Source organism: Harpegnathos saltator, unplaced genomic scaffold, assembly GCF_003227715.2.
Source record: "Harpegnathos saltator strain DR-91 unplaced genomic scaffold, Hsal_v8.6 scaffold374, whole genome shotgun sequence".
Lineage (NCBI taxonomy): Eukaryota > Metazoa > Arthropoda > Insecta > Hymenoptera > Formicidae > Harpegnathos > Harpegnathos saltator.
In genome coordinates this window covers 401,077-427,689 of record NW_020230177.1, presented here as the reverse complement: position 1 = coordinate 427,689, position 26,613 = coordinate 401,077, and the positions used below count along the sequence as shown (strand labels likewise).

Below are 26,613 nucleotides of genomic sequence, written 5' to 3'. Positions count from 1 at the left end.
ACGCGTTTTCTCAATGTACCTTTTCAGTCCCAACGAATCGTGTTTGAGCGCGTTATTTGAGCCGGTTTCGACGCTTTCGTCGAATAACGTACACACACACACACACACACACACACACACACACACACACATACACGCACACACGCACGCACGCACGCACGCACGCACGCACACACACACAATGTAGTAGCCTCAAATGATTCTCCTGTGTTACACGTGCGTGCGACACAGCTGCGTCGGGTCGACTTCACAGACCGACATGAACGGGCCACACGGTCGAGTCCTCGTCGGCGACGGACTCTCGTCCGCGAGTCGCTCGTATTTACATCGCTTCCACGCGCCCGATCTTCCAGTCTGCCTTAAAAAAAAAAAAGCCTTAGAACACTACACGATCGCGCGAACGCTTCTCCCACCGTCTCAGTCTTTAGTACGTGCGCGACGTGACGTATTAATAAATATACGTGATTTCTCTCTCGCCTTCGTTCGTTTCGCGTAATACTGGAGAGACGAGGAGAGGCCACGCGCGGGTCGCCGGGACGACTTCTCGGCCCCGTCCGGCGAGTCGCGCGATAGAAGATCCTCTCGCGTCGGTCGAGACCGCCGATCGGTCGTTCGCGCGTCAGCGAAAAGGAGACCGCCGGGGCATTTCGATTCTGAAACGGAAACGTAGTCTTGTCCTTACGTGGAGTTGTTCCTCGAGCCCGTTCCGTTTCGCTACACTTTCGTTTCGGCGAGATTGTAACGTCTCGCCGAAAGCACAAGAGCTCGCAAGCGAGCCCAGTTTCTGCCGTAAAAGCTCACGTCACCTGCGCAACTCCTGCGTCACTCGCGAGACCAAGCGAGCCTGGGCTCCTCCTCTACAGGCATGTGTGTACTATCTTTCTCGTCCTGCACACTTGGCACTTGACCTCGCAGCACCAGTGGAAGGTGCACGCGCACCTCTCGATCACCGTCAACTCCTGCGTCTTGTAGCCCCTGCCGCAGCACATGAGGTCGCAGCCGTCGACGCCGATGCTGGTGTCGTTGCAGACCCGGCCGTGAGTGCCCAAGATGCCGAGCTTCGGGTTCTTCTCGCAGAACGCCGGCGACGGCTCCACATAGACCAGGTCCTTCGGCCCGGGCGGCTTGTGCTCCGGGTTGAACGGCTTCAGCTGGAAGTTGTAGCGGTGCCGGCGAGGCGGACCCTCGCGGTGACCGTGCACCGAGTTGCTGGCGGAGTTGCTGGTGATGGTGTTGCTGTTGCCGTTGCCGCGCGTACGGTCCGAGTTGCTGAGCATCACCCGAGAGGCGCCGTCGAAACGGTCCTTCAAGTTGTCACCGACCACCCGGAAATTCGGCAGCCGCATCCAGCAAGTCTTGACCGTGCACGAGCCCGACATGCCGTGGCACTTGCACTCCTGCCGCATCTCCGAGGACACGTGCTGTAACGAACAACAGACGGCGCCCGCTATTTTCGTATCCTCGCGCTGATCCTCTCGGACACTCTCGGACAGGCTCTGTTTCGCATCGGAGATATCTTATTCGGGTGGTCGCTTCGAGCCCCGCGCTCGCTCCCGCATTTCGATCCGAATTTACGACAAATCGTGACAAATGTTAGCCAATTACTTTGTGAGCAAAATGGACGATGACGAAGAATAAAGTGAAACAAAAGCAGAAATAAATTGAAATAAATACAAATAAATAGAGAGACAAATGTAGGGAATGTATACGTAATGTATGAATAAGACATGAATCACTCGGGGGAAAATAACTCGAGCGCTTCTCCATTTTGTCTCTTTCTCTTCTTTTTACGTGCGCAACGACAATGATAAAAAATCACGGAGAGAGAAGCGAGCTTACCGCTCTGCCGGCCTCGTTGTTATGCAGATTCATCTTCTCGCGGAGATTCCGACCGCGCTCGCCGGTATCGACGAATTCGCGAGAGAATTTGAAGCCGTAGCCGATGTTGTCCGAGCAACCGCCCCATTCCCAGTCCTTAATGGCGGATGATGTGCCTGATTGGTGAGTATAGTCGCAGGAACACGACTGTATGCTGCCCTCGCTGCATGACCTCGAGATGCTGTGAGTCACAGCCGCGCTCGTGATGGCGTAGATGAAGGCGGTCTCTCGGCATCCTGCAAGGAAATCACGGGAAATTTATGACGCGCGCCGTGCTGGAAACTGAGTCGCTGCTGAGTCGCTGTCGCCTCGCCCCGAAAAACTAATCGCAATGCGCATCGTCGCAATCGGTTAGGTTAGGTTAGATTGGAAATTTCCAATCTCACTCGGCGTCGCGAGCGCGAGCGGGCGCTCGAAAAGAACTCGTTTTCCTCGCGACCGCCATTTCGCAGTGAGATGAATCTCCTCGGCAGTCACACAAGTATTCTCGTGAAACATACTTTCCTTTCTCTCTCGACTGGGAAGAAACGCAGATATCAATATCTCCATGCTCGGCGGCTCGGTGCAGACAAAACTTTCACGGTGGTTAGTCGCGTGGGAGGTGAGTGGTGACGTCAGGCAACGTCTCAATCCTCCGCAGGAGACTACCTGCGCGCGCGAGAGGTCCTCGCAGGTGGAAGGTGGCGAGGGAGAACGGGAGTGGCGAGGACCGCGGGAGCGACGAGGAGAACGACAGAGGGAGGAAGAGAGACAGGCGGGAGACGGTACGTGACCTTAACCCTGAGTGGGCTGACCCGAAGCACCTCGACCTTATCTGCATAAGACGCAGGTGCCTGCCGGCTCCTTTTGTACCGGTGAAGAGATATCACGGAGGGAAGAGCGGCCGAGGCGATTTCGTAAATTGCGAGCTCGCACTGTGTCAAGACAATGTTACATGGTCCCATTAGCGAGGGAGATATCACATCGCGCTGCATCTTTTCGAGGCGAGTTTGACATTTTTCTCACTTTCGAGCGGCTTGTTCGGCCGAGACGTAACTCGCGCGAGAGCGCGAGTTCTCACGCTTGGAGTAACAGATGATGGCTGAATTATCCTGCTTGGCATTCTTCGTCAAGTGATATAATTACGTCTAATCTAATCTAATCGGACAAGTTGACGAGTACTGCCCATTTGTGTCCAACTTGGTAAGCGCGGCTGCATTCTCTTAATTCCGAGTGATTCGTATTTCAAGTTTCTCAAGCGACCGATCGGCGAAAAGTCGGCGGAAGGAATTTTTAGGTCGATCGAGACACACGTGCGTGTCGAGGTGGAGAGGAACCCGACGGAAATCGGGCAAGAATAAGACGTTAAACGATTCAACGTCGCGCGCGAGGGTGGCTGACTCGGCTCGACGGCCGGCTGATCGACCGCGACGAATCGAGCTCGGCTACGAGCCCGAAATTCGTCACAAGTCTTTTCCGTGGCGACGGTGGCATTCCGTTGTGTATTTCCTCGCTCACAGTAGTGGACCGCGACAGAGGATGCGGAGACAGAATAGCTTCGGATTGAGGCTGTGCGAGATCGTGGACGAAAGGTAGAAAGCAGAGAGAGAGAGAGAGAGAGAGAGAGAGAGAGAGAGAGAGAGAGAGAGAGAGAGAGAGAGAGAGAGAGAGAGAGAGAGAGAGAGAGAGAGAGAGAGAGAGAGAGAGAGAGAGAGAGAGAGAGAGAGAGAGAGAGAGAGAGAGAGAGAGAGAGAGAGAGAGAGAGAGCAGGACGACCAGGACGATCTTTCCTAGCATCTCAGCGATGCCAAGCGAAAGAGCGAGAAGAACGAGGACGACGGGGTGTAAGCTGCGCGGACGAAAGAGGGGTCTCGCGGCACTCGGGGTGATTTATGCCGTTACACCCCATTATCACGGTGGATCCTGCTCTCTTCGTTTCCTCTCTCATCCTCAATTCGATCTGTTCCAGATATTATTTGTCGTGACCCAGGACTACCGTGACGGAGTAAGTTACACCGCGGTCACATTGTTCTCCGTGCGAGACGTCATCAGTTCGGAAGATTAACGAGAACGATAGGGTGTCATCCAGTTTGACAATATACGAGAGGTGGCCAAACGACGAGGCATTAACTCGTTGAGCGAGACAAAAAATCTTTTCCTCTTCGCTGAATTAGCTGGCACTTTTTGCCGTTAGAACGACAGAAGCGTACAAAGCAGCCTTCTTTAAGAAGGGAGGGGAGGGGGGAGGGGCAGTGGGAAAGGAGCGGAAAGTTGTTGCTGCAACATTAGTTGAGTTAAAATAGAAAGCTCAACGATGCTCAAAGAAGGCCCAAAGAGTGCATGAAAAGCAGCGTCACGACTGTCGCGAGAGAGAGAGAGAGAGAGAGAGTTTTTCCATCACGCGTTTCCGGCGATTCACAAAGTCTCGGCGCGTCGTCTCCGCGCCGTCTCGGTCCCGTTGGACAAGCAAAGGTGTAGCGCAACGTCGGCGTGTCTCGTATTGCCGCACGTATTACCTCGGGCTGAATCACGCGTTTCCCCACGTGGCTCTCGACGAACCGAGTCCAATCATCGCGCGCGCGCGTGGCGAACGCCATGCTCGTGATGAACTCATTGCGCCTCGCGAAGGATCTCGTAATTCGTGGAAAGCAATCCGTTCGATTTTTTCCCGGACGGGGTTTTACGATTCTCAAACAATCGAACCGTCGCGTTGTTGGCGAGATAAGCGCGAGCCGCGGTCTCGTTTCCACGCGACGCGCGAACAAACGTTATCGGCACCGGGTACCAAGCGCGGAAAGGGGAAAACGGCGGAAAGGGAGGAAAACCGAGGTGCAGAGGGACGAGGAGAGAGACTCGCCGCGCCGCGAGGGAGGCATATCGAGCGGGAGGTTCATGGAGGGAAAGAAAAAAAAACGCGACTCCGGTAATCCCGGCACCGCGCGATTGTTTACCCTCGACGACGGCCGACGCGCCGTTCCTTGCTCGCGCGCTTCAGCGCATGATAAATAGTTCGACGGCGGCTTTATCGACTCGTTCAAATAGTACAGGAGAGAGCGAGAGAGAGAGAGAGAGAGAGAGAGAGGGGGGGGAAAGGAAGAATAGTTGAAGAAGGCGCAGCTAGAGCACGGCCGCAAAGTAAACACGCGCGCACACACGTCCACGGGAATTCCTTCCGTCGCGCTTGGGACCCGCGGCGGAGTGCCAAGGGCGGTGGCAGATTCGGGTTATTTCGGATTCAAAGTGTGTGCGTATATGTCGAGTTCTTCGCGAGAAATCACAAGCAAACCGATCCATGCTCGTTCACGCGGGTGAAAGAGCCAATTGGCGCAAGGAGCTATTCAGCACGTTGCGCCAAATCGCTGCCTCGTTCCGTTTATGTACTGTAAGAGAAACGCTGAAAAGGGAATCGCGGAATGTTCCTTTCCCCTAAATTGTATTAAAGTGGAGAAGAAAATCGCCGTTGGAAGCGAGGAAAGATTCTAATTCCGGCAGCCGGCTAAATTGTCACGCTTCTATCCCGCGTAATAAAAATTTTGTTTTTCGATATATATGTATGTAACATGTATAAAACATATAAAACTTATCTTTCTGAACAAAAAGGTAAAAGAAAGGCGCCAAGTACAAGGCGCAACACGTACTGTGTTACTTTTAGAAATCTCAAGCTCAAATTATTGTTTTTTCACATGTACGTGACATAAATTTCTACAAGGAAAATAAAAATGATCGTCGGTGGAACGACTGGATGACTCGTGCGTCAATTAACCGCGCGCTGAATAAATTACGTCCCAGCAACGATAACAACAAATAAATGCATCGAGGCGCGATACACGAGGTGTCCGCTGCGCGTCTGATCGGAAATGCTTCCAATTGCGACGACGGCGAGAGACCACGATTCGGCGTCCGCGATTAAGATTAACGGGGATCACGCGAGACGGACGTGTCGCGGGTGGAGGCTCGATGAGACACATCGAGTGAGTATCCACAAGGTCCGTTGCCGCCGTTGGCGGGGCTGTCCTAAGCGACATCGCCGCGCATCTTTACGAGGGACATTTGCGTCTCGGTTGAAATTCCACGGAGATAAAATCGTTGGGAATTATTGCCACTGTCGCGGCCCGACAGCTTCCCTGTCACAGCCGGTATGGGCAGGAATTATAGCGCAACCACCTACGCGTGGAATCCAAAAGGACGCGCGCTGACGACGGTGGTCCCCGAGACGCGAACGATATCGACGACGCGCTGATTTATGTAGACGCTGTCGTCGTAATACAGCCATCGGACCATGAGACGATGGCCCGTGATTCCGAGTGATAGGCTCGACATAAAGTCGCTTACGATGATTCATTACGGACGTTACGATGAGCCGAGAGGTAAGATTTATCGCCTGCGCGCTCGAACGGAAATTGCGACCGGCGGCAGCGGACCTTGCGGATGCGCGGAAAAATGTCGACCCAAGAGACGTCTCTTTCTTCTCTCTCGTTGCGTCTTCTCACGACTCGCAAAAGCGTCCTTCTCAATTTACAGACGCGCGGGAAAGTCCAATTTCGGGCGTTTCACGACACAGTAACGAAAAGGCAGACAGCGACTTCGGCGGGACGAGAATCTTCGAAAAGGATTACGGACACGTAAAGAAAAAGAAGAAGAAGAAGAAGAAGAAGAAGAAGAAGAAAATTGTACGATTATCACAAGATTTATCAAACAGTTGAGCCGCCTCGCGCAAGACCCTTTTTTTTCATACTTGACGCGCTCGCTAACGATGTTCTTCGATAAGCGGCAACGGCAGGTATTCCGATATGAATGATCGCGGCGGCGGCGGCGGCGGCGGCGGCTCGGCTCGGCTCGGCCCGAAGATAAGAAAGGCGAAGGTAGGCCGAGAGAACAGGCGGAACACTCCCGAGGAACTCGAAGCCCGCGAAATAACACGGAGCGCCATATAGACCCGAGAGCGGCCTCGCCGCGAGGACGGGGCGGCGGGGGGCGCAGGGCGCAGGGCGGGGGTAGGGGAGGGCATCGTGGAAGCAAACAAGATGTAAAAATCACGGGGACCCCATTGGGTCGCGGCTCACGTTTTCGCAAGAAACCGTGGCGTGCCGTCGACACATGTAGCCCATCATAGGCCGCGATTTATGGCGGCGTAACGCCGCGGCAAAAAGCGCCCGGTGTCGCCATATAAGACGCGTCCTGCGTCGCGCGCGCGCGCGCGCGCGCACCGGACAGGTATTGATTGAATTTATCGTGCAAACGGCCCGATTACGTCGACTCTGCGATTCGCACGACGCCGAGGACATTCGCGCACGCGAATTGACTTCGTCTCAAGGAAGATAAGATTAGCGGCGGCGAGAGATTGAGCGCGATTAGACGAATCGCGCGCAGCTCTCTCGGGCTGTCGGTCCGTCGCTAAATTTCTCAAGCGTCGAGCTCCGGCCGAGCTTCGGCCGACGTACGCGTGCGTATAATATACAATGCGCATAATGCAATCAGTCGGCGGAGAAGAGCCGAAATTTGTTACGGATCTGTGCGCCGCGGAGGCCGCTTTGCGGCCCCGCGCTCCTTTCAGCGCTCCGCATTTTACCTTCTGTTGGAACTTCAGTTATAACTGAATCATGAAGATGAAATGCAAACCGCGAAGAGCTGCAGAGTCATTTCGCGGGATAGGATGCGGAGCCGTAACTAATTTTGGACTTCTTTCGCTGATTGGTCGCCTCATTGGCGAGGTAGCCTGAGAAAGATGATTATTTGCATACTGTGTGTGTGTGTGTGTGTGTGTGTGTGTGCGTGTGTGTGTGAGAGATGCGCGCGCAAACAACCTCGACTATTCCCGTATCACAAATTCTATTACCGCGCCGACAATATGTCACGGATCCGTTCTCTGTGCAACGTGTCATTATATCGTGCTCGTGTTAATTGCACTTGCCGTCAAAGCGGTCCCTAACTCGCCGGATTGACGTGCCAAATTTATCTAACGCACTCCTCCTGCGCTTATCAAACGCGAAATGCAGGGAGACCGACGACGATCTGCATCTCTCGGTCACTTCCACTTTCATCCCGCCGAATGTCGAATTAACTTAAAACCGGGCGCACGCGATCCGTCACCGACTACCCGCCGGTGTTCCTCCTTTCCTCCCCATCTACCTCTTCCTCCCTTTCGCAGAGCGAATAATTTCAGACGCATCCTGCGTCGGATGCAATCTGCCAGAGGAAGAGACGTAGTGTTGCGCGTCGGGGTCTCGCGAGATTCGCAGTTTACCGAGCAATTAGGCTGTGGGGCTCGCTTTTGCCGAGCCATGGTGTGCGCGCCGCCACCGCCGACGCCGCCGACGCCGCCGTCGCCGACGACGACGACGAGGAGGTGGAGGAGGAGGAGGAAGATACAGGAGGATGCAGGAGGCACGAGAGAAAGGCGCGAGAGAAAGGGGAGAGAAGAGAAGACCGCGCGAGAGAACGAAGGAGCGAGACGGCGAGCCGGAGAGGCAAGCAGCGAGGGTACACCAATGCGGTAGGTGGCTCTCGGCGGCGAAATGATTACAGGCCGCGAACGCACTCACTACCAGCTATAATATCGAGTACAAACGCAACCAAAAGTATCCGCCGTCCAGACCGCGAAGGCCAGGAAAAGCCGGGCCGTGGATTCGCGACAACGCTAAAATCCCGCTAAAGGTCCAAGTGCGCCTCGCTTCGCATACGCAACGGCTAGTCGCGCAACGTTCAAATTTAAATGTCAAGCTCACGATGCCCCGACCTGTCGATAAAAGTCTCGCTTCGTTATACATATTAATTGACAGTCATATATTTTTGTCGTATCTTTTTAACAAATCATCGGGCGAGCGAGCGCGCCGGCGCTCGCGACAGGGCCCGCGAAACGAATGCCCGGCCATGCGAATACATTAAGAGCGTCTTTCTCACGGCTGAAATCGTGATTAGCAATTCACAGCGTGGATTGATAACTTGTTCTGCACTTAATAATACGCCCGTGCGGAAACGCTGGAGCATTAAGAGAGATACTCCGTATAGTGAGCGTGTGTATCTCTCGTCCCCTCTCAACCCTTCCCTCCTCCCTCTCTCTCTCTCTCTCTCTCTCTCTCTCTCTCTCTCTCTCTCTCTCTCTCTCTCTCTCTCTCTCTCTCTCTCTCTCTCGTTTTACGAAAGCCCCCGGATAACGCAACGTCTCTCCGCCGAATTAGCTCGTCCCGATATATTTATACAAGTTTACACTAAAAATATCTTACAGCCTGACGCATGAATTTGCATGATTTTGTATTCTTGGCGCAATTAATATGCATGTCCACGAACGTCGTGTCAGTGTGAAACCGACGCGATCTCACGTCCGTGTGTCTCCGTGTTCCCGGTAACTCTGTGTGCCTGTGTTGTCCAGCTCAAAAATCCATATATTACCGAGCTACTTTCACGATTTATATTTCCGGCACGCAGCCGTGGCCGACAGTTTGACGGTGCGCTCAGCTGGCTCTCTCTCTCTCTCTCTCTCTCTCTCTCTCTCTCTCTCTCTCTCTCTCTCCCTCTCTCTCTCTCTCTCTCTCTCTACGTACAATCTGGAAACGGTCGTTTCGACCGTTAGACGATCGACCGCGAGTTTTTCTCCTCTCTTCTTCTTCTCTCACTTTTCCTTCTTTCCTCGTCCCCCTCAAATCCCCTGCGGATCTCTTTATCCGCGAATACGACGACGAGTACGAAGAGCGCATTACCACTCGACCGATAGCGATCTGCGCTTCTCTCTCCCCGCGCTTTTCGTGTTCCCCGCGCGCTCTCAACGGAGAGATGAAATCTCGAGGATCTATACGAGGACAAAGAAGATAGCGAGGCGAGAGCGGCGACGAGAAGAGCGGTGGAAACTGGTCCGCGCTCACACGACGACGATGAGGACGGAAAGGTGAAAGGTCGAGGGCCTCGTCGTCCGCCGGTGGTTGCGAGCGAGACTGCGCGCGGATTATCACGGGGGAGGGGAAACGGGACGAACCGGCGAGGTCCGCGCAAACGACGAAACTCAAATCTGACGAGGTGATCGACGGGAATCCTCGGGGCGGTTTGCTGTTTTCTCGATCGGTGCAGGAAGCGATCGATCGCGCGCGTTAATTGAGTGTCCGCGCGAGGGGGTACACGGTGCACCTCGGTGCAGTCGAGCGTCGGGAGAGGAGAGACCGTCGCTTCCTGACGTGTATAATTAAACGTTTTCTAATATATGTTTTACGCACCGTTACGTGTTCTCCGTGACGTGGAACGTAATCGTAAAAGGAAACTGTCCACTCGTGCGAAATTGATATCCCCAACGGTTACCTGATAATTCCTATGCAAGAAATGGACAGAGAGAGAAAGGGAGAGAGAGAGAGCGAGCGACGTTATTCGCGATCGATCTTCGCGAGGAGTCGCGCGACGTAATTTATCGCAGACAATTCGTTTGCTCGGTGATTTTCCGGCGTGCCTAGCGTCGCGCCGCGCCGTGGTGGCTCCTCTCGCGGTGCCGGCGCGAATGCAAAAACGGATCCTCGTTCCCGACCCGGCGTTATTATCCGCGAGAGCGGCTTTCTCGGCGGGCTTGATTAACACGTCAAGGCGTTATGGATGCCGCCGTCGCGCTCTCGCTCTTTTTCGCCTCGCCAGGTGTCATATAAACGCCGCGCGTCCGCGACACGTCCATACGGATTTGCGGAATTTCTAACGGCCGCCGCCGCCGCCGCCGTGTTTACTCCTTAACGGCCACAAAGTATAGTAATAACGCGCGCGAGAGGCGCGCAAGGTGGGATATACCAGTTGCGCGATACCCCCGCGGCGTACACCGCCGGCATACGAACGCTCGCGTATTATACGCGTTGCATCGGAAATTACGCGCGGCGCATACATTAAAGCCGACGCGCTGACGCGTTTCCGCGGATGATTTCGCGGAAACCCGCTGACTGACCGACCGACCGACCGACAACCGGGCGGACAGATAGACAGACAGACAGACCGCGAGCGACCGCGAAGCGCTCGGAAATTTCGCGCAACCCTTCGTCAAGTACCGCGCAGTCTAAAATGGTCTAAAATCGTAAAAACCTGGCAAAAAACCAATTTTTCTAACTCGTTAAAATATCAGTAAGAATTATTGCAATTCCGAAAAGGATATGCAAGGAACAATTTTTTGTAATTTAAAGTTGCTTGTACATTGCCTTGAATAGATAATACAAGTGGATAAAAATGAAGAATTTTTAGTATGTTTGACAGGCCGCCTTTCCTGCACTGTATTTACATCAGCCTTTAAATTAGTTAGATTACTGAAATGTTTTAGTACAATATATTATTATTTCACACGCATACTTTAAGTATTATTCGCAAAATTGACAAATGTACTTAGCACAGCATATATGTATATTCGATGTGATTTTTAACCTCATATAACGCTTATAGAGAATCGATACCGCAACTTTATTGTATGATTTATAAGCTTCAGCCGTCCTTAGCCAAGAAAGTTTTATGGTCAAATTGACCAGAAAATTAAGTTACAGTTGTTAGCTATGTAATTGTAACTTTCTGTATGTAATTACAAGAAAACAATAACTTTTTTCATATTTTCCTTGTTTTTATTAGATTTTTCAAGTTGTAGTAAGAAAATTATTAATGTTATAGTAAACTTAGATAACGCGCGTGTGTATGATATTAAGATAATATTTAAAAAACAAATTTATTTATGTTTCACTGAGCAGATAGTCTATCCCATTTCATCGTTATATGTTATTGTTTCTAAAAAAATATTGGTGATCTTTAAATTTCGGGAAATATGAGCTAAAGATAGAAATACTGGCAATAATATTAGTCTTCATATGACATTTAATTATAAAAAATAATCCAAATCGCTATCTTCAATAATTGCAGAATAATTAACTCGTACCGTTTTAAAAACCCCATACTGTACTTAACTCGTTATTATATCATATGCATATATTATTACTAACGATATTAATTTTTGTTACAAAATCGGACGTTTAGACCACAGTGTGCCGAGTAAAAGGATCGGTTAACGATGCAGGAAGATGTGTCGAGTAGCTATCAGTTGATATCCTGAAACACGAGTACCAGCTCGACGTATCTTCCCACGTAACTTTCGATACACGGTCGACACGTCGAAAGCCGCACCGACGGGTGTGTCACACCGGTGACAACCGGCGCCGTGATAGCATCTCATTAGGCTACGCATAATGTATAATTAATCGCATCTAAAAATTGAATTTTACGGCCAATAAAGAGCCGACGGAACGAGGTAAGAAACGCGCGTACAGAAGCGATCACATTTATACGCCGCGTCGTTGCTCACTCGATTGCCAGTCGAGTCCTCGTGCGATCGATGTTAAATCAACGATATGACGGTCAACGTGTTAATCGCTCGCGTCGCGTCGGGCACGTATCATCGTCGACGGGTACGGCGTCGCGCTCGGCGATAGAAAGTGAACACCGGCGTCTCCTCGCGGAGACGGGTTAGGTCGGGAATCATTAGGCGGTGGGCCATTAGGTCAGCGCTGACGACACGAAAATCTATCCGCGGTACTAGACACTCGTCGTTAGATACGGCACACTTGGCCGCGGGGAGTGTCGTCGTATCAGCTGGCGCCCCGAGCGGAATCCCCGAGCGGAATCGCCGAGCGGTCCGCGCGCGCGTTACAAGCGTCTCGTGTTGCGCTGCGCTAACAACGAAACATGTCTGGGCGTCGAGGTGTACGCGTTACAGCCTGATTAAAATAATGCGCTCGCTCTCTCACTCTCTCTCTCTCTCTCTCTCGTTCTACCCCTCTCCCTCCCCTCCTCCTGCCGCCCCGCGCCAGCCGTGAGGCCTCTTTCTCTTCTTTGCGCGCCGCGTGTACTTCTTTTACTTTTACTAAGTGGCCATATGGGGACATTCGACATAATGGGGTGGGAGCGGCTCGAGCGAAAAAGCTCGGCTTACAATCGCCTCGACGAGATCTAAAAGAGCCGCAGGGGAGCCAGAACTGGTACGAGAAGGTCCATTATCAGGTTGCAAAACATACATCTGGCCGGTGAGGGCACGTGCCCGGGGCCTTCGGACCAAGGGCACGCCCCCTAAGACCCTCCCCCCCCATTGCCGCCGCCGCCGCCGCCGCCGCCGCCGCCGCTCGGCCGGCCGTGGCCGCGCTCTGGCCCTTCTAACCCCACGACGACTTGGAGCCTTCGCGCCCTCGTGCACTCGATCTATACGATCGTTCGCACTCGAGAACGAGGTGTTAATGCGCCTCGCCGTGAACACCGCGGGTGTCTAGGCTGCACGGTCTCGAGAGTGATGACGGGACAATATGACTGTATGTTTAGCGAGCGTGTAATCATTTTTGTTGCGCGTACAATCGACTGCGCACATCGCGACAATCGCTGTATATTCGCGTGCGTTACGCGTTCGGGATGCCGATTTTAAATCGATTTAATCGAAGATCGATTAATCGCGGAGCCTAAAAGATCGATTTGAAATCGATTTTCTGGAACTGAATCGATTCAAGAATTGACCTGTAAATTCTGAAAATCGCCAACACGATTTTTCCAGTTTCTACTAGTAATATAATTATTTTTTTAATTCTTTTTAGTTGTAATATTTGAACTCACTTAATGGTGCTGCACGATGCACATTAGGCCGATGTCCCATGGGCGAAAATTTTCAGCGGAACGGAACGCGTGAACCAATCACAGCTACTCCATATAATAGTATACATTATATACACATGTATATGCATATAGCAGTAAACGTGATTTCTTATTTAATAACGTTTAATAACCCTTGATTGATGTTTAATCAAACTAATTAAATCCTCAGCATAAAGATTTAAAGATCTTTTTCCATCTTGTTGTGGCCACACATAACACAACCAAAAGAGTACCGTCTATTTAATTTCTCTAATTCATATTAAACTTTACATGAATTACACGAGGTCTGCTTTAGAGTGTAGAAATTTGACGGATAGTATACTTTAATGAGTGGTTCACTTCACTACCGATACAAATGCATACCGATTCAAATCGATTTTCTGAAATCTTTACAGACTGAAATCTTTACAGACTGATTTTTTAAAGATCGATTTTTTTCTTCGTGATTCGAATCGATCTTTAAATCGACCGTTTGAAAAAAAAAAAATCGGCTTCCTTACGTTACATGTCTCAGGGACTCGTTGAGTAAGTTCGCGGTGGGTCCGTGTCCGCGCCACGCGCGTTCGGAATAATTTATGATACTTTTTCTTCGTTGTTTTATTGATAATTGATCGCGCTTGTAATCGACGTCTGTGCTCGCTCGCGGCATAATTTCCGCATAATTCACGCCGCGCAACGCTCGCGCCATTTTCGTCCGCGCGATGATATATTCGCTTTGGGCCCGTATAAGCAAATTCAACAAGCAAATTTATAAAAGTTGCGTTTAATCGTATGCTGATGGCTGTATTTAATCGAGATAAATGAGGAGCGAGGGAACTCTACGAGAAATATCATCCACTCAGAGCAACACGCTCTTCGGCCAGATAAGCGGCCAATGATGTCGCTTTTTAAATTGGCTCTACGCCCGTCGATTCCGCGGCTTATCTTCAAGGTATCGTCCGAAGGCTCGGCGATTATCGCGATGACGCATTGCGATGACGAGATGACGGCCTCATTACTTAATCTACCGAGTGTCGCGAGACGTATCGGGCTCGTGTTGGCTCAAACAAATTGACAGATTTGTCACTCGCGATCTTAACGACCGCCCTTCTCTTTCTCTCTCTCTCTCTCTCTCTCTCTCTCTCTCTCTCTCTGTCTCTTTTCCCCGTTCCCTTTCCCATTCGTCTTCCCTGCCGAAACTCGTCTTCAGTAAATCTCTACCGAGGATACCGGTTATCGAGAATGAGACCACGTGACAATGCTCGATTTCTCGGTCGTAGAACAGATACTCTTCAGTTCCGTTATCCTCTAATTTTAACAAAGCCGGCAAAAGCCTATTTTCCCTCCGCTCATCTCTAGTCAGAAATTGAAACTCTTCGACCGCGCAGTTTTCAAGAGAGTCTACTTTTTCATAATATAGCAAGTTCCATTTCGATAAGAGCCGGCAGAGGCCTATTTTCCTTCCGTTTATCTCTAGTCAGAAATTGAAACTCTTCGACTGCGCAGTTTTCAAGAGAGTCTACTTTTTTATAATATAGCCCTAGCAGCAGGTTCCATTTCGACAAGAGCCAATCTTATTCTTCGCACAGAGAACATTCGGACAGGATTCGATTGTCAAAGTTAATTCGATATTCGTCAGCCCGAAATGATACATAAATAATTGTGGAGACAATCGTTATCATGGTACGCCGATCGTCCACTCATGAATTCGGCCGAGTAGTGCACTTACCCCTGTCGACGATCTTGCCGAAGAGATTTTTCCCCCTGAGGAAATTCGTCGTCGAGCAATTCCACCGTCGATTGCGAAACTGATGTTGACACTCGGCGATGGCTTGATTCGCGCCCTTGGCCACCGCTATCAGTACCCCCGGATTTTCACGAGCCAATCGCCTCTGTTTTCTCCTGAGAGTTCCATAAAACGACGATTCTATTGGCAGGGCAGCCGATGACATTGGCAGAAAATTGTTGGGCTCGCCGGCTTTAGCTATACCCCTGAAAGCGAGACACGTTGTCGTATTGCATTATGCCCCGGCGATAAAACTTGCGCTAACGGGATTAACGGTGCACATCTAAAAGGATTAAACGTCCCTACAATAGCTAACGTTCGATAATAGAACAGACACCTGCGGAGGCGGGAGGAACACATTGGATAAACAGAGGAATCATTTGCGAAGGTTTACATATGTATCTTTTGAGAGAATCCTCCGGGATAGGAAATGATCCTGTAAGAATGGATTAAGAAAGAGAGAGAGAGAGAGAGAGAGAGAGAGAGAGAGAGAGAGAGACAGAGAAAGAGAAAAAGAGAAAGAGAAAGTCCTTCGTGAAAATCAAGAAGCTATCTCGAACAGTCGTTTCGTTTACAATCAAGTCAGTATTCCACTTGGAACGACTCCGGAGGTCGACTGCGATTCCGAATTCGACGACGACGACGACGACGACGACGACGACGACGACGACGACGACGACGACGACGACGACAAGATGGAATCTCGTTCGCGTTGGATAAAGAAGCAAAATAGGATCGGCCGGCGTTTAAGAGGATAGTCTTCGACGAGTCGTTCCCCGGCGCGCCAGACGTCGGCGCGTTATAAGGACGTGTTTTCAAACAGGGATCGTGTTAATGAAGAGCCTCCGAGTAAAATTACTCCAGCCGCGAGCGGAGCTCCCCCGGAGCTCTCGCTCGCCGTCCGAGGGAGGGTAATCCCGATCGTATATCCTCGACACGGGCGTTAAAGCGCACATAGTATGCGCGCTTTCGTGAAATTATCAATTTATATGCAGCCAGCCACGTTCGCGTTCGGTCCGGCGGTTAAGCTAGAGCCCCGCTCGGCCGTGGCCGAGCTTTAATGCAACGCGATCGACAGTAAATTCCCTTAATGAGCTCCTCTGTGTGGATGCGTCGGTTTTGGCACGGCGTGCACGACGCGGCGCGGCGCGGCGCGTAGTTATCGTGCGTGTCGCGTATTACATGACCGTCGTAACACAACGCGCGCGCGCGCGCGCGATATCGCGCGCGAATAAATTTTAATTACGCGGCAATTCCACCTTAACGATAACGCGCCTCGTCATCCGCTCATCAAGCGGGGCTTTGATTCGTGAGCGGATTCCGTCGCTTCTCCCTACGAGAGCTGCTGGGTCTGCGACTTTTGTCTCGCGTCTCCTCGATTCGCGGATCTGTGCGCTGCAGAGCGAAGACATGTCAGAGCTCGCGGAAATGATGAGAATCGAGATGAAATCGCCGAGTTTTGCAGAACGCGCTCGTGAAGCGGCCTGCGAGTGCCGGAGCGTGCGATTTAAACGGCGGTCGTCACCGCGAAACGCCGATTTCGCGCGCAAAAAAGCGCGCTTTCGAGAGCAAAGGGGAGCGCGAGAGCGAAAGGACGAGGAGCCGACGAAGGTGGATTAGCACGAAAGACGAAACTGGTTCAGCAGTTTCGATCAACGGTAGCTCGTCGTGTGTATACACCGTGTATATAGGGTGTACCAAAGAGTCCACGAGCTCGTTTCGCGGATTCTTTAGCAGCGAATATTTTTCTCGAAATCGAGAGGGATCCGACTGAAGTCGGAATTTGCAATTCCAAGTGTTTTATTGAAATCAACATTCAAGCGCCTTCTTGCGCCCTCCAGAAGTCGTGGGAAATCAAACGAAATTATAAGATTTTGTCATCCGCTTGAAATTGATCATCCAGTTTCAACTACTGCTAATTGGGTAGCTCTGCGAATATTGCTCTCCATCAATCACGCTGAGATTCTGAAATCGCTCGCTCGGGGCCTGCTGTGTCCGCAGTTTGGAGAAAGTAGCCGACTTCCGATACACCCTATGTGTATATAAATCAAGCTGCCGCGCGAGTCCAGCCTGCGAAAGAATTCGCGTCCCGATCGATCGAGCATCGCGCAGAAAAACGTTTAAATGCGCTCACGGTGTGCCCTTCGTGGGAAGAGGGTTGCGCGATCCCCGAAGAAACGCCGGACCGCGCAAAATGCATACTGATCAAGGCTAATAAGAAGTGCGTCCGTAACCCGCTCGAATCTTCGCGACGGAAAAGTAATCGCGCCACAATTTGCGATTCACGCTTCGAAGGACGATTCGAAGCGGCCGCGTCGTCCCGCATTGCTCGACGTTATTTCTCGCGCAACGAAATTTTCACGTCCGACTCTCAAACTCTCCGCCAAACAAAGCACACGACTGCTAAAGTGCAGCGCAATTCGAGCATCGCCGATCGTCTCTCGATCCTTCAACGGCTTCGGACGAACACCGGAGCTGCAAATCTAAGATGTAACGGCATCAGCAACGATTTCGAAACACGATGCGAGCACGTAGCGCCGTAAAACGTCGATACGACACGAGAGAAGAAGAAGAAGGAGAAGGAGAAGGAGAAGGAGAGAGAGAGAGAGAGAGAGAGAGAGAGCCGCGAGCGTCCTCTCACGAGAGAGGAACTCGCCGGAGCCCAAACAGGGTCGTAAATGTCCGCGGCCGATTTGCTCCGCGTGAAAAAGCGTCGAATGCGTTGGATATTTGTTCTTCTTTAACGAGGGACCGAGACTCACTCGCTCGCTCGTGCGACCCTTATTTAAAATAGCTCGCGCGCGCTGGGATCGGATCAGTCGTCAGCCGGCATAATAAACAGGTAATCACTGTCGCCGCGACTCCGTCAACGCTCTGCGGACTCTGCGGGCGGAGATCGAGGAAGGCTCTGACAGAAACCGGGCCGCGTGGCGGCCACAAACGCAAAATCCTTGTCAGCCGACCGCCACCGAGATCTCTCGTTGACACTCTGAGCGGGCTAAACAAACTCGCGAGCAGCGAGCAGCGCGAGGTAGCGGACGCACGTGGCTCGGTGGAAGAAGAAGACGGGATCCTTCCCCGTGGTGGATCTATTCCGTAACTCTTCGCAAGCGTCGTTATCGCGACGTGATAATGCGTTGCGCAGCTTGCCTGCTGTTCATCGTGTCCGTGCAACGGTAATTGCTCAACGACGACGATGTCGACGACGGCGCACAGTGGAACCAGATGACATTCTTTGGTTGAAAATTCTCTAGAGACCTGAATTTCCGACCGATCATCGATACACCCAATGGATCAGGTTGATCCTGAATAAATTCCGAAGAGATCTGTCTTGCCAAAATTTAGAAAAAAATTTTTTTCTCGAATTACTAGCCCCAAACGAGGAAAAATTATCGTTAAACGCGAGAAACTTGTGAAATACTCATTATTCGACACTTATTTCTATCTAATAGCGTATTCAGCGAATTGAAACTATGAAACCAATCAATAGACACCTCGAGGTTTTCTCGATCTTGAACCAGAAACCCATTAGCCCAAAACTCATACGCTCAAAACACAAAAACATCAAATCTAGACACGTTAAGCACAAAACCGAGAGATTTTGAGTCTTAAGCCCATCAACCTAGGAATCTAGCAATCCTTGACAACTTTTCAGCTTGTGGATGCATGAAGCCGTATATATTAAGAGCTCCAAATAGTCCAAGAAACCAATCTAGCCATAGCTAGACCCAAGACACTGTACTTTCAACGATAAACTTTTAAGACAAACCGTAAACCCATGAACCCTGAACCGATAATTTTTTCAAAATTTCGGCTAGACAGCTCTCTTTGGAATTTATTCAGGATCAACCTCATCCGTTGGTGTCGATGATCGGTTGGAAATTCAGCATTCTCTAGAGAATGTTGAATCAAAAAATGTTACCTGGCCCCACTGTGCGGCGTCGTGGAAGGTTACGGAACAAGTTCGCTGATACTTGACTTCAACTTGGAACGTGGCGATCGATCTTCGCTCGAGACTCGCGGCGAACTCCGCTCCGCAAGCATGACGCGCGTATTGTGTCCTCTAAGCGTGAGCAAAATCCAGGGAAGACGCCGGAGCGAGGAATTCGAAGACGAGAATCGCGAGTTATGTATGTGCGTGTGTGTGTGTGTGTGTGTGTGTATGTGTGTGTGTGTGTGTGTGCCCAGAATACGAGCATGGCGGGCCCTTCGATTCGTCACAGGCGAGTTCTCCGTGAGCTCGCGCGCGGCTGACGCGACGGCTACGTGCAGAGAAAGAGAGAGAGAGAGAGAGAGAGAGAGAGAGAGAGGGAGAGAGAGAGAGAGAGAGTCGCCGGTGCACCCGCGCATTCAATAAGCAATGTCCATAAATAAGCCGCGGACCGGTTAGAGTATCTATCTATTGCTTGCAATTTACGTCTGACTGAAAAGCTCACGGACAGCTCCCTCCTCCCCACCCCCGGCTGCTGCGCCACCCTCGCCCGCCCTTTGCCTCCAGACGACGGCCGAGACGAAAATAATTTATCGCGCTGAGACGGGTTGACGGGGAGGAAGGGAGGATTCGGCGATGATCTTTTCGGTACCGTTCGTGGCGATAACAAATGACGATGATTAACTTCCGTCTATTTCCGTCTATTGTTATTATGAATTTTTGTCGTTGATCTCTCCGTCGAATTGTAGCCGCGATACTCCGATACTGGGACGTTGCCGATCCCGTCGGAATTGCGTCGGAATAGGATCTACGCCGGAAGTGAATCTGCGCGACTGCTGACTTCATCGAGCAAATAAGCAGTCGACAGTGTTTATCGGATCTCGCGGTCGCCATTAAGTAATGTTTATGAAGAATAGCTTCAAGTCGATTCGCGTTTCGGCCCTAACGCCGCCCGATGGACCTCCTATCCTTCGTTGCTCTCTCTAATTGTCGATTGCCGAGAATCAGCCGTCGGTCGAATGATCCCGTCATACGACGAGGCTATTGTTTGTTTTGTATCTCGATAGCGAGATGTAACTCGTGAGGTCATTGTTTATCCTAGAGAAGTTCGCGCGCGCTTTGATTTCAAACGTCGATAGCCGGCGCGTGTTACTCGCAGCCTCTCTCAGGGCTCGACGGGTGAGAACGCGTGTCACGAATTCGAAGCGTGAAGGAGTCTAAAGTCCGACAGGTACCGGGAAAGTGCGATAACGAAGGTAAAAGTCGACCGTGAAATTTCCGGCGAATCGACAGGCGACGCGAGAAATCAGACGTCTCGGACCGCAATCTACCAGACCGACATTAGACTCGCCTGTAGACCATCGCGAATCGGTTTGTTAATATTATTTATCGGGCGCCGATACGCCTGCTCTTTTTGCACGCGCCGACGTCCGTCTCCGAGTGAACGCGTTTCCAAGCGCGGCGCGTTCCGTCCGAGCCGCGAAGCGATCCCGGCGCGCACGTCATTTCTAACATGAGTCCGTCCATATCCAGAACGACAGCGTCGTGAATCAGGTCGAGCTGCCATGAATCAGACGGAGATGTCGCGGCGACGTCTTTTTCACTCGGTCGGCCGACTTCTCGTCTTTCTCGTAGAAGAGCACGCTTGTCACGGCGACTCTGCCTCTACACCTCGCTCCCGACTCCCGTCCCCGTCCGAGAGTCTGGGCTCTACGTCGATGAATCGGCCGCGCTCATCGCTCTCGAGACTACCGCTTCGCCACGAAAACGACAGACACGAGAGCGCGATCGCCCGCGTAGCGGACGTCGCGACGTTACGTCGTCGACGCGCGAAACATTAATGATTAATCTCGCGGCTCTCGGGCGTTTCTCTCGCGAGATGCGACACATGCGTGCCGAACGCGATGCGCGATATCAAATGCAAAATATTAAATCGCGGCCTGAAATCGTGCTATCTCCGGTATCGACGTCCCGCGGAAATACGTTTTGCTTCGATGCGCCGTTGCAGGCTCGTCGCTTCGCCGTTGCGTTAGTCTCGCCCGATCTTCCGAGCGGGCCGTTAGAAACGCACGGGTATTGTTTTACGAGGCGAAACATGAGCGTTCGCCTTCGCAGAAGGCGCGAAAAACACGCGAGGCTTGATTACCGATCGCGCTACAAACTCCTCCTAATAATTCTCCGAGCGCTGACGCGCGCCCCTGAAAAATTCCGGCAGATCTTCGCACGGGACCTGCGCGCGCGCTGCGTGTCGCCGCGAGGTGTAATTATCGCTCGCGCCGGCAATTAATCGTCACCATTAGCGCCAGATGCGGCCACCCACGGCGCTCGATAGCGCACGTCGACCGCTGCCACATCGCAGCTCTCGAGCTGCGTTCGCCGGTCTACCGGTCGTCGCGATCGTACTTGTCGACCGGCCGACCAATCAATCGACCGATCGATCGATCGATTCCGACGTATGTTGATCCCCGACGAATCCGATACGGATAACAGCCGGAACGACTCCGGCCGCGATCTCTCACAACTCTATGACCGATCCGTGTCTGCCCCTCGAATTCCGATGACGGCTGTTTGGACACCGTTTGCTTCAACGTAAGGACGAGAATGTTTTGGTGAAAGAATCTCTCCCTAAATGGAGACAATCTTGAGGAGAGCTTTTCCGCGAACGGATCTGATGCGCCTTTCAGGGTTTCACGTAGAGAATCTCTCGAGGAAAATTTCTTGCTTCCTCATTTCCTTTTCGTTCCTTTCCGGCAAGATTTTTATTCGCATTCACTCGGACAATGTGAATGCTCGTGGTGACGTCACGAGAGAACGCCTAAAGGCTATCCCGAGTTCTCGAGAATCTTCGAGAATGTCTCTTGAACTGTTGCTTCGAGTGATTGCTCGGAGGTTCCCACGGATTTTTGGCGAGTGCTTTTCCACGGCGGCTCGCTCCGGCTGTCAACTATTCCAGACGCGCGGCTGATGAGGACAGATACGTCCTCGCGATACACCATCGTGGCAAGGCCGGGGACCAACGATCGCGATCTTTTTTTTCCCCCACGGTCGTGGAACAACGGACGATAGTTGAGCGATCAGAGCTGACTCGGCAATTGCGAGCAACGCGCGAGTCGTCGCGTCGATTCAATTAATTTCACGGCAATAACAATCGCCGTGCGAAGCGTCGCGCGAGTCCGCGGGAAACCGGGCGAGCCAGGCTGATTTATCGCCGGCGGTTTATCGTTATGGGTGGATATTCGCCGTGGGATTATCTCGCGGGATAGTATACGATCGCGCGCGCGCACGCGTTATTTATCGTCGGCCTAACGAAGTCAGTCATTATCTAACACGCATCGCGAGCGAGCACGCGCTCGCTCGCTCGCTCGCGAGAGAGCGAGCGTTCGCCAATCGAAACGAGCGCAGTTAGAATTATGATTAATGAATTAATGACGACGCATACGCGGGACACGCGCGCGCGTGCGAGCGAGCGAGCAACGCAGCTACCGTGCGATCAGCGCGATTAAAGCCGGGCCGAGACAGGTGTTAATGCGTACGCACGCGCGCGTGTGCGCGCGAGGCGGGCTAATTAACGCGAGAAGGTCAGCTCGATTCAGCGGTGGGTAACAATTTAATTAGGGGAAACACCGCGCCTAGCAAGGAAGAAGAAGAAGAGGAACCGCGGGGCAGAGAGGTCCTCCTTTTCTTCTTCTTCCTCCTCCTCCTCCTCCTTCTCGTGATCGCGATATGCCCGCGCGACACATGAAACGTGAAAGCTCCTCGGAGAAACGTGTTACGTGCGAAACACGCGACGGGAAAAAGTGTGACTATGAGAGATGGAATGGGAAACGAGAGTGAGAGCGGAGGTGCAGTCTTTCGATCGTTTCGTTTTTCAGAAAAATACGGAAGTTACGAGTACGCGATGTAGAGCACGAGGCCCGACGGGAAAAACGTGCGGTGGAAATTCACGAGCCACCGTGAACGAAATCCCCTTCCGTCCTGTCCGACCGCGTTTGGTGTCTCGTTTATTTGGAGACTCGTCGAGGGAGGATAAATGTCTCGCGATAAATTTCCACTCTAGTCTCTGTCGCGAGCCCGTGGAGTGGCTCTCGCTTGACAGCTACGCCGAGAATCGTTGAGATCGCGGTTGTTGTCTGGGACCAAGCGTCTCTCTCTCTCTCTCTCTCTCTCTCTCTCTCTCTCTCTCTCTCTCTCTCTCTCTCTCTCTCTCTCTCTCTCTCTCTCTCTCGGGAAACCGAATAAAGAATTTTCACGGCTGCACTCCGTCTGACAATTCGTGAATCCACGACAGATGAAGAACGTGAAAGCACCGTCGACTTTCACGCCGACTCGCGTGAACTTCTGGCCGGTCAGAGGTAAGTCCCATGCGCAGCAGCGCTGATGGTGGGTCCTGCGGCGTGATTTTTACCTCCGATGATTCAGCGATCGCAATCGCGATCTTAATGAACGCTCGACTCCTTGAGCGCCGTGATGTCACCGGAAAATACTGTTCGGGATCGTTAATAAGCGAAGAAACGGACTGTGCGCGGAAATCTTCTCTCATCATCCGTCAAGTGTATCGAGACTGTCAAAGGGTATTCCGGATACACATGACGCATACACTTTCGACGAAAGCGAAATAATCATTTGTAGTTACGAAGAAACGAACGACGTGACGATACCTGAATGAGAAGCGGAATACAAAAACAAAAGGAATTCCCTCCGTCCCGAAAGAGGGAAAAAACGAAACTACTTGTTGCGTAGAGACCAAGAGAAAAAGAGAAAGAAAGAAAGAGAGAGAGAGAGAGAGAGAGAGAGAAAGAGAGAGCAAGTTGCATAATTTCGGTCACTCTCTTGGCAGCTCAGAAGCTATTTCAACGTGCGACGAACAAGACATGGCCGGCTCTATTAATCATTGATATTTCGCGGCGAACTAATCGACACAGGATCACGAAAATAAATAAAATATCCGAAACGCAAGAAACACGTTTCTTCAGGGATGCCCCCGCTCCCCACCGGTCCCTCGAATTATACAGCTCTAGTCGATGACTTTGTCAACAAGTCTATTAAGTCGTTCGGTGCAAGCATAATTTATTTCGAGAACCTCCGCGCGGTAATGTCCGCGCGATAAAAAAGTTTTACGGCGCGGCGTGTTTACAAGCGCGCGCGCGTTCGCGATGGGACAGGACCGGTGGTGGCGGCGGCTCGGGAGTTCGACTTCTCCCCGTCGAGAAGTATATTCATCGAGAGCGAGACTCCGGACATCGTCGCCACGGTACTCACCACCACATGGATCCCCTGCCGCGATTCTTGTTCCTGGTGATCTCCGCCCGCGACACGTGCACCGTCACCGAGAGCGCGGCCAACAACACCAAGAGCCTCATCTTCTACGGCGTGTGTCTCGCGTGTCTCGAACCCGGTAGTGTCCTCCACCACCTCCTCCACTTCCTCCTCCTCTTCTTTCTCCTCCTCTTCCTCCTCCTTCTCCTCCTCCTCCTCCTCTTCCTCTTCTCCTTCTCCGCGTTCTCGTAAATCCTTTCTCTCTCGTCCTTTATCCTCGCGATCGGGAGCACCGTGCGCACCAACTATCACTGAACAAACATCTCGCGCGGAACCCCGCGTCTTTCTCTCTCTCTCTCTCTCTCTCTCTCTCTCTCTCTCTCTCTCTCTGTTCCTCTTTCTTTTCCTGCGCCTTTCTCTCTTCCTCCCGACGCCGTCGATGCGAACTCGATCCTTCGAATCGCACTCACGGGGTCGTGCGCATGACCCCGACGCTAATCGGCCGATAAGATCGTCCTGGGATTAAGCGCGATCCTTCCGGGGTGCCTCGATAACGGTCACTGATCACCGCGGCGTCACCCCGAAGTCGGAGCGTTCGGCGAAGCGTGTCGAAAGACGACCGACAGACGTTATCGTACGTAGACAGACGTATCGTCCTTCTGCGGGCACTTCCGCGCGCACTGTCCTGCAGAGCCGGCTGTCGTGAGCTGACTATCTCGTAAGAACGAGTCGGCGAGTGGATGTTACAGCGCGACGTGTCAACGTGTCGTCACGACTGACCTCACGACAAACACCACGACGTTTGGGCTACCGTTGCTCACTATGGCCGAGCGACTGATTCGTCTCGACTACGAGCCCAACCCCCCGATAGGCTACCCTCGAAGGGTGGGTGTTACCCCTGAAGAACGTACGTGCGAGTGAACGAACGATCAACGATGGAAAAAAGACACAATCGTTCACTCACGGAAGCTGCGCCTCGGGAGCGTTTTATACCTGCCAGCCACTTCTTCCTGGTGGTGGAGGCTGCTGTGTGGTTCCAGCTGTGTGGCCGAGCAGCTAAGAACCGGGTGAGTCAAGCCCCAAGTAGACTCGACAACGCCACCGTCTCTCTCGTCTATAATCTGTCAGGGGTGGCTCGTACGCTCACGCGCGCCACGCTCCGCACCTTCCGTTTCGTTCGTCCGTCGACCGTCCTTTCCAACTCTCTGCTTCCTCGACAGGGAGGTCCTCGATGGTGGACGTTTGCTGCGGCGGCGGCGGCGGCGGCGGTGGCGGCGGCGGCGGCGGCGGCGGCGGCGGCGGCGGCGGTGGCGGCGGCGGCGGCGACGACGGTGGCGCGCGCGCGTGCATGCGTGCCTGCCGCGGGCGTGCGTGCACGCGTGCTCGTGTCGGGGTACGACGACGACGTAAGGCAACGAAGGGGAGAGAAATTCTATCCACTCTTTTCTGTTTCTCGCCCTCTCTTTTCTCTCCCTCTCTCTCTCTCTCCTTTTTGCTTTCACGTTCTCTCCCTCTTCCTTTCCCTCTCTCCCTTTCTACCTGTCTCTCTCTCTCTCTCTCTCTCTCTCTCTCTCTCTCTCTCTCTCTCTCGTTCTTTCTCTCCCTCTCTCTTCACCGTTCGTATGTTCGTTTCGCGCTGCCCTCACACTGCTTGGGGGGTATGGTGCAACGAGCTGGAGAACCACCAATACCCTTCGACGGGCAAGTATAGACCTCGGCTAGCGACTGCACGCGCTCCTCCGCGGAAGAGCCGATCTCTCTTCAGAGAGAGAACGGAACGTTCTCCCCTCCCCCCCTTGTCGCGGTGGGGACCAGTGGACCCCCCCAAGACCGATTAAATCTCGCCCCGCCTCTCACGGCTTGGCCCCAGCCTCTCTGCCCCTGCTCTTCCTCCACCAGCATGCAGTACCATCTCTTCGGCTCGCTTCCCTCCCAGTGTTTCCTCGTCATCCGTTCCTTCGTTCTCTTCCTCGCCCCATCGTCATCATCGTGCTCTTCCTACGCAGTCGTCAATGATTCTCTCCCGTTTCGACTCTCTTTCTCCTGCTTCTTCTTTTTCTTCTTCTTCTTCTTCTTCTTCTTCTTCTTCTTCTTCATCCTCTTCTTCTTCTTCTTCATCCTCTTCATCTGTTTTGCTTATTCTATTATCTTTTTTCATATAATTTACAAATAAAAG

General features: G+C 52.2%; 1 protein-coding gene across 1 annotated transcript; it reads right to left on the bottom strand.

Moving 5' to 3' along the window:
• Positions 1-140: 140 nt before the first annotated feature.
• Positions 141-25,684, bottom strand: wg (Wnt family member 1 wingless). Its single transcript, XM_011151206.3, has 4 exons — positions 24,441-25,684; positions 15,194-15,456; positions 1,840-2,114; positions 141-1,421 (listed from the first exon to the last, which is right to left on the bottom strand). Exons 1-4 carry the CDS (start codon positions 24,539-24,541, stop codon positions 858-860), a joined length of 1,203 nt encoding a protein of 400 aa, XP_011149508.1. The 5' UTR covers positions 24,542-25,684; the 3' UTR covers positions 141-857.
• Between the last annotated feature and the right edge of the window lie 929 nt (positions 25,685-26,613).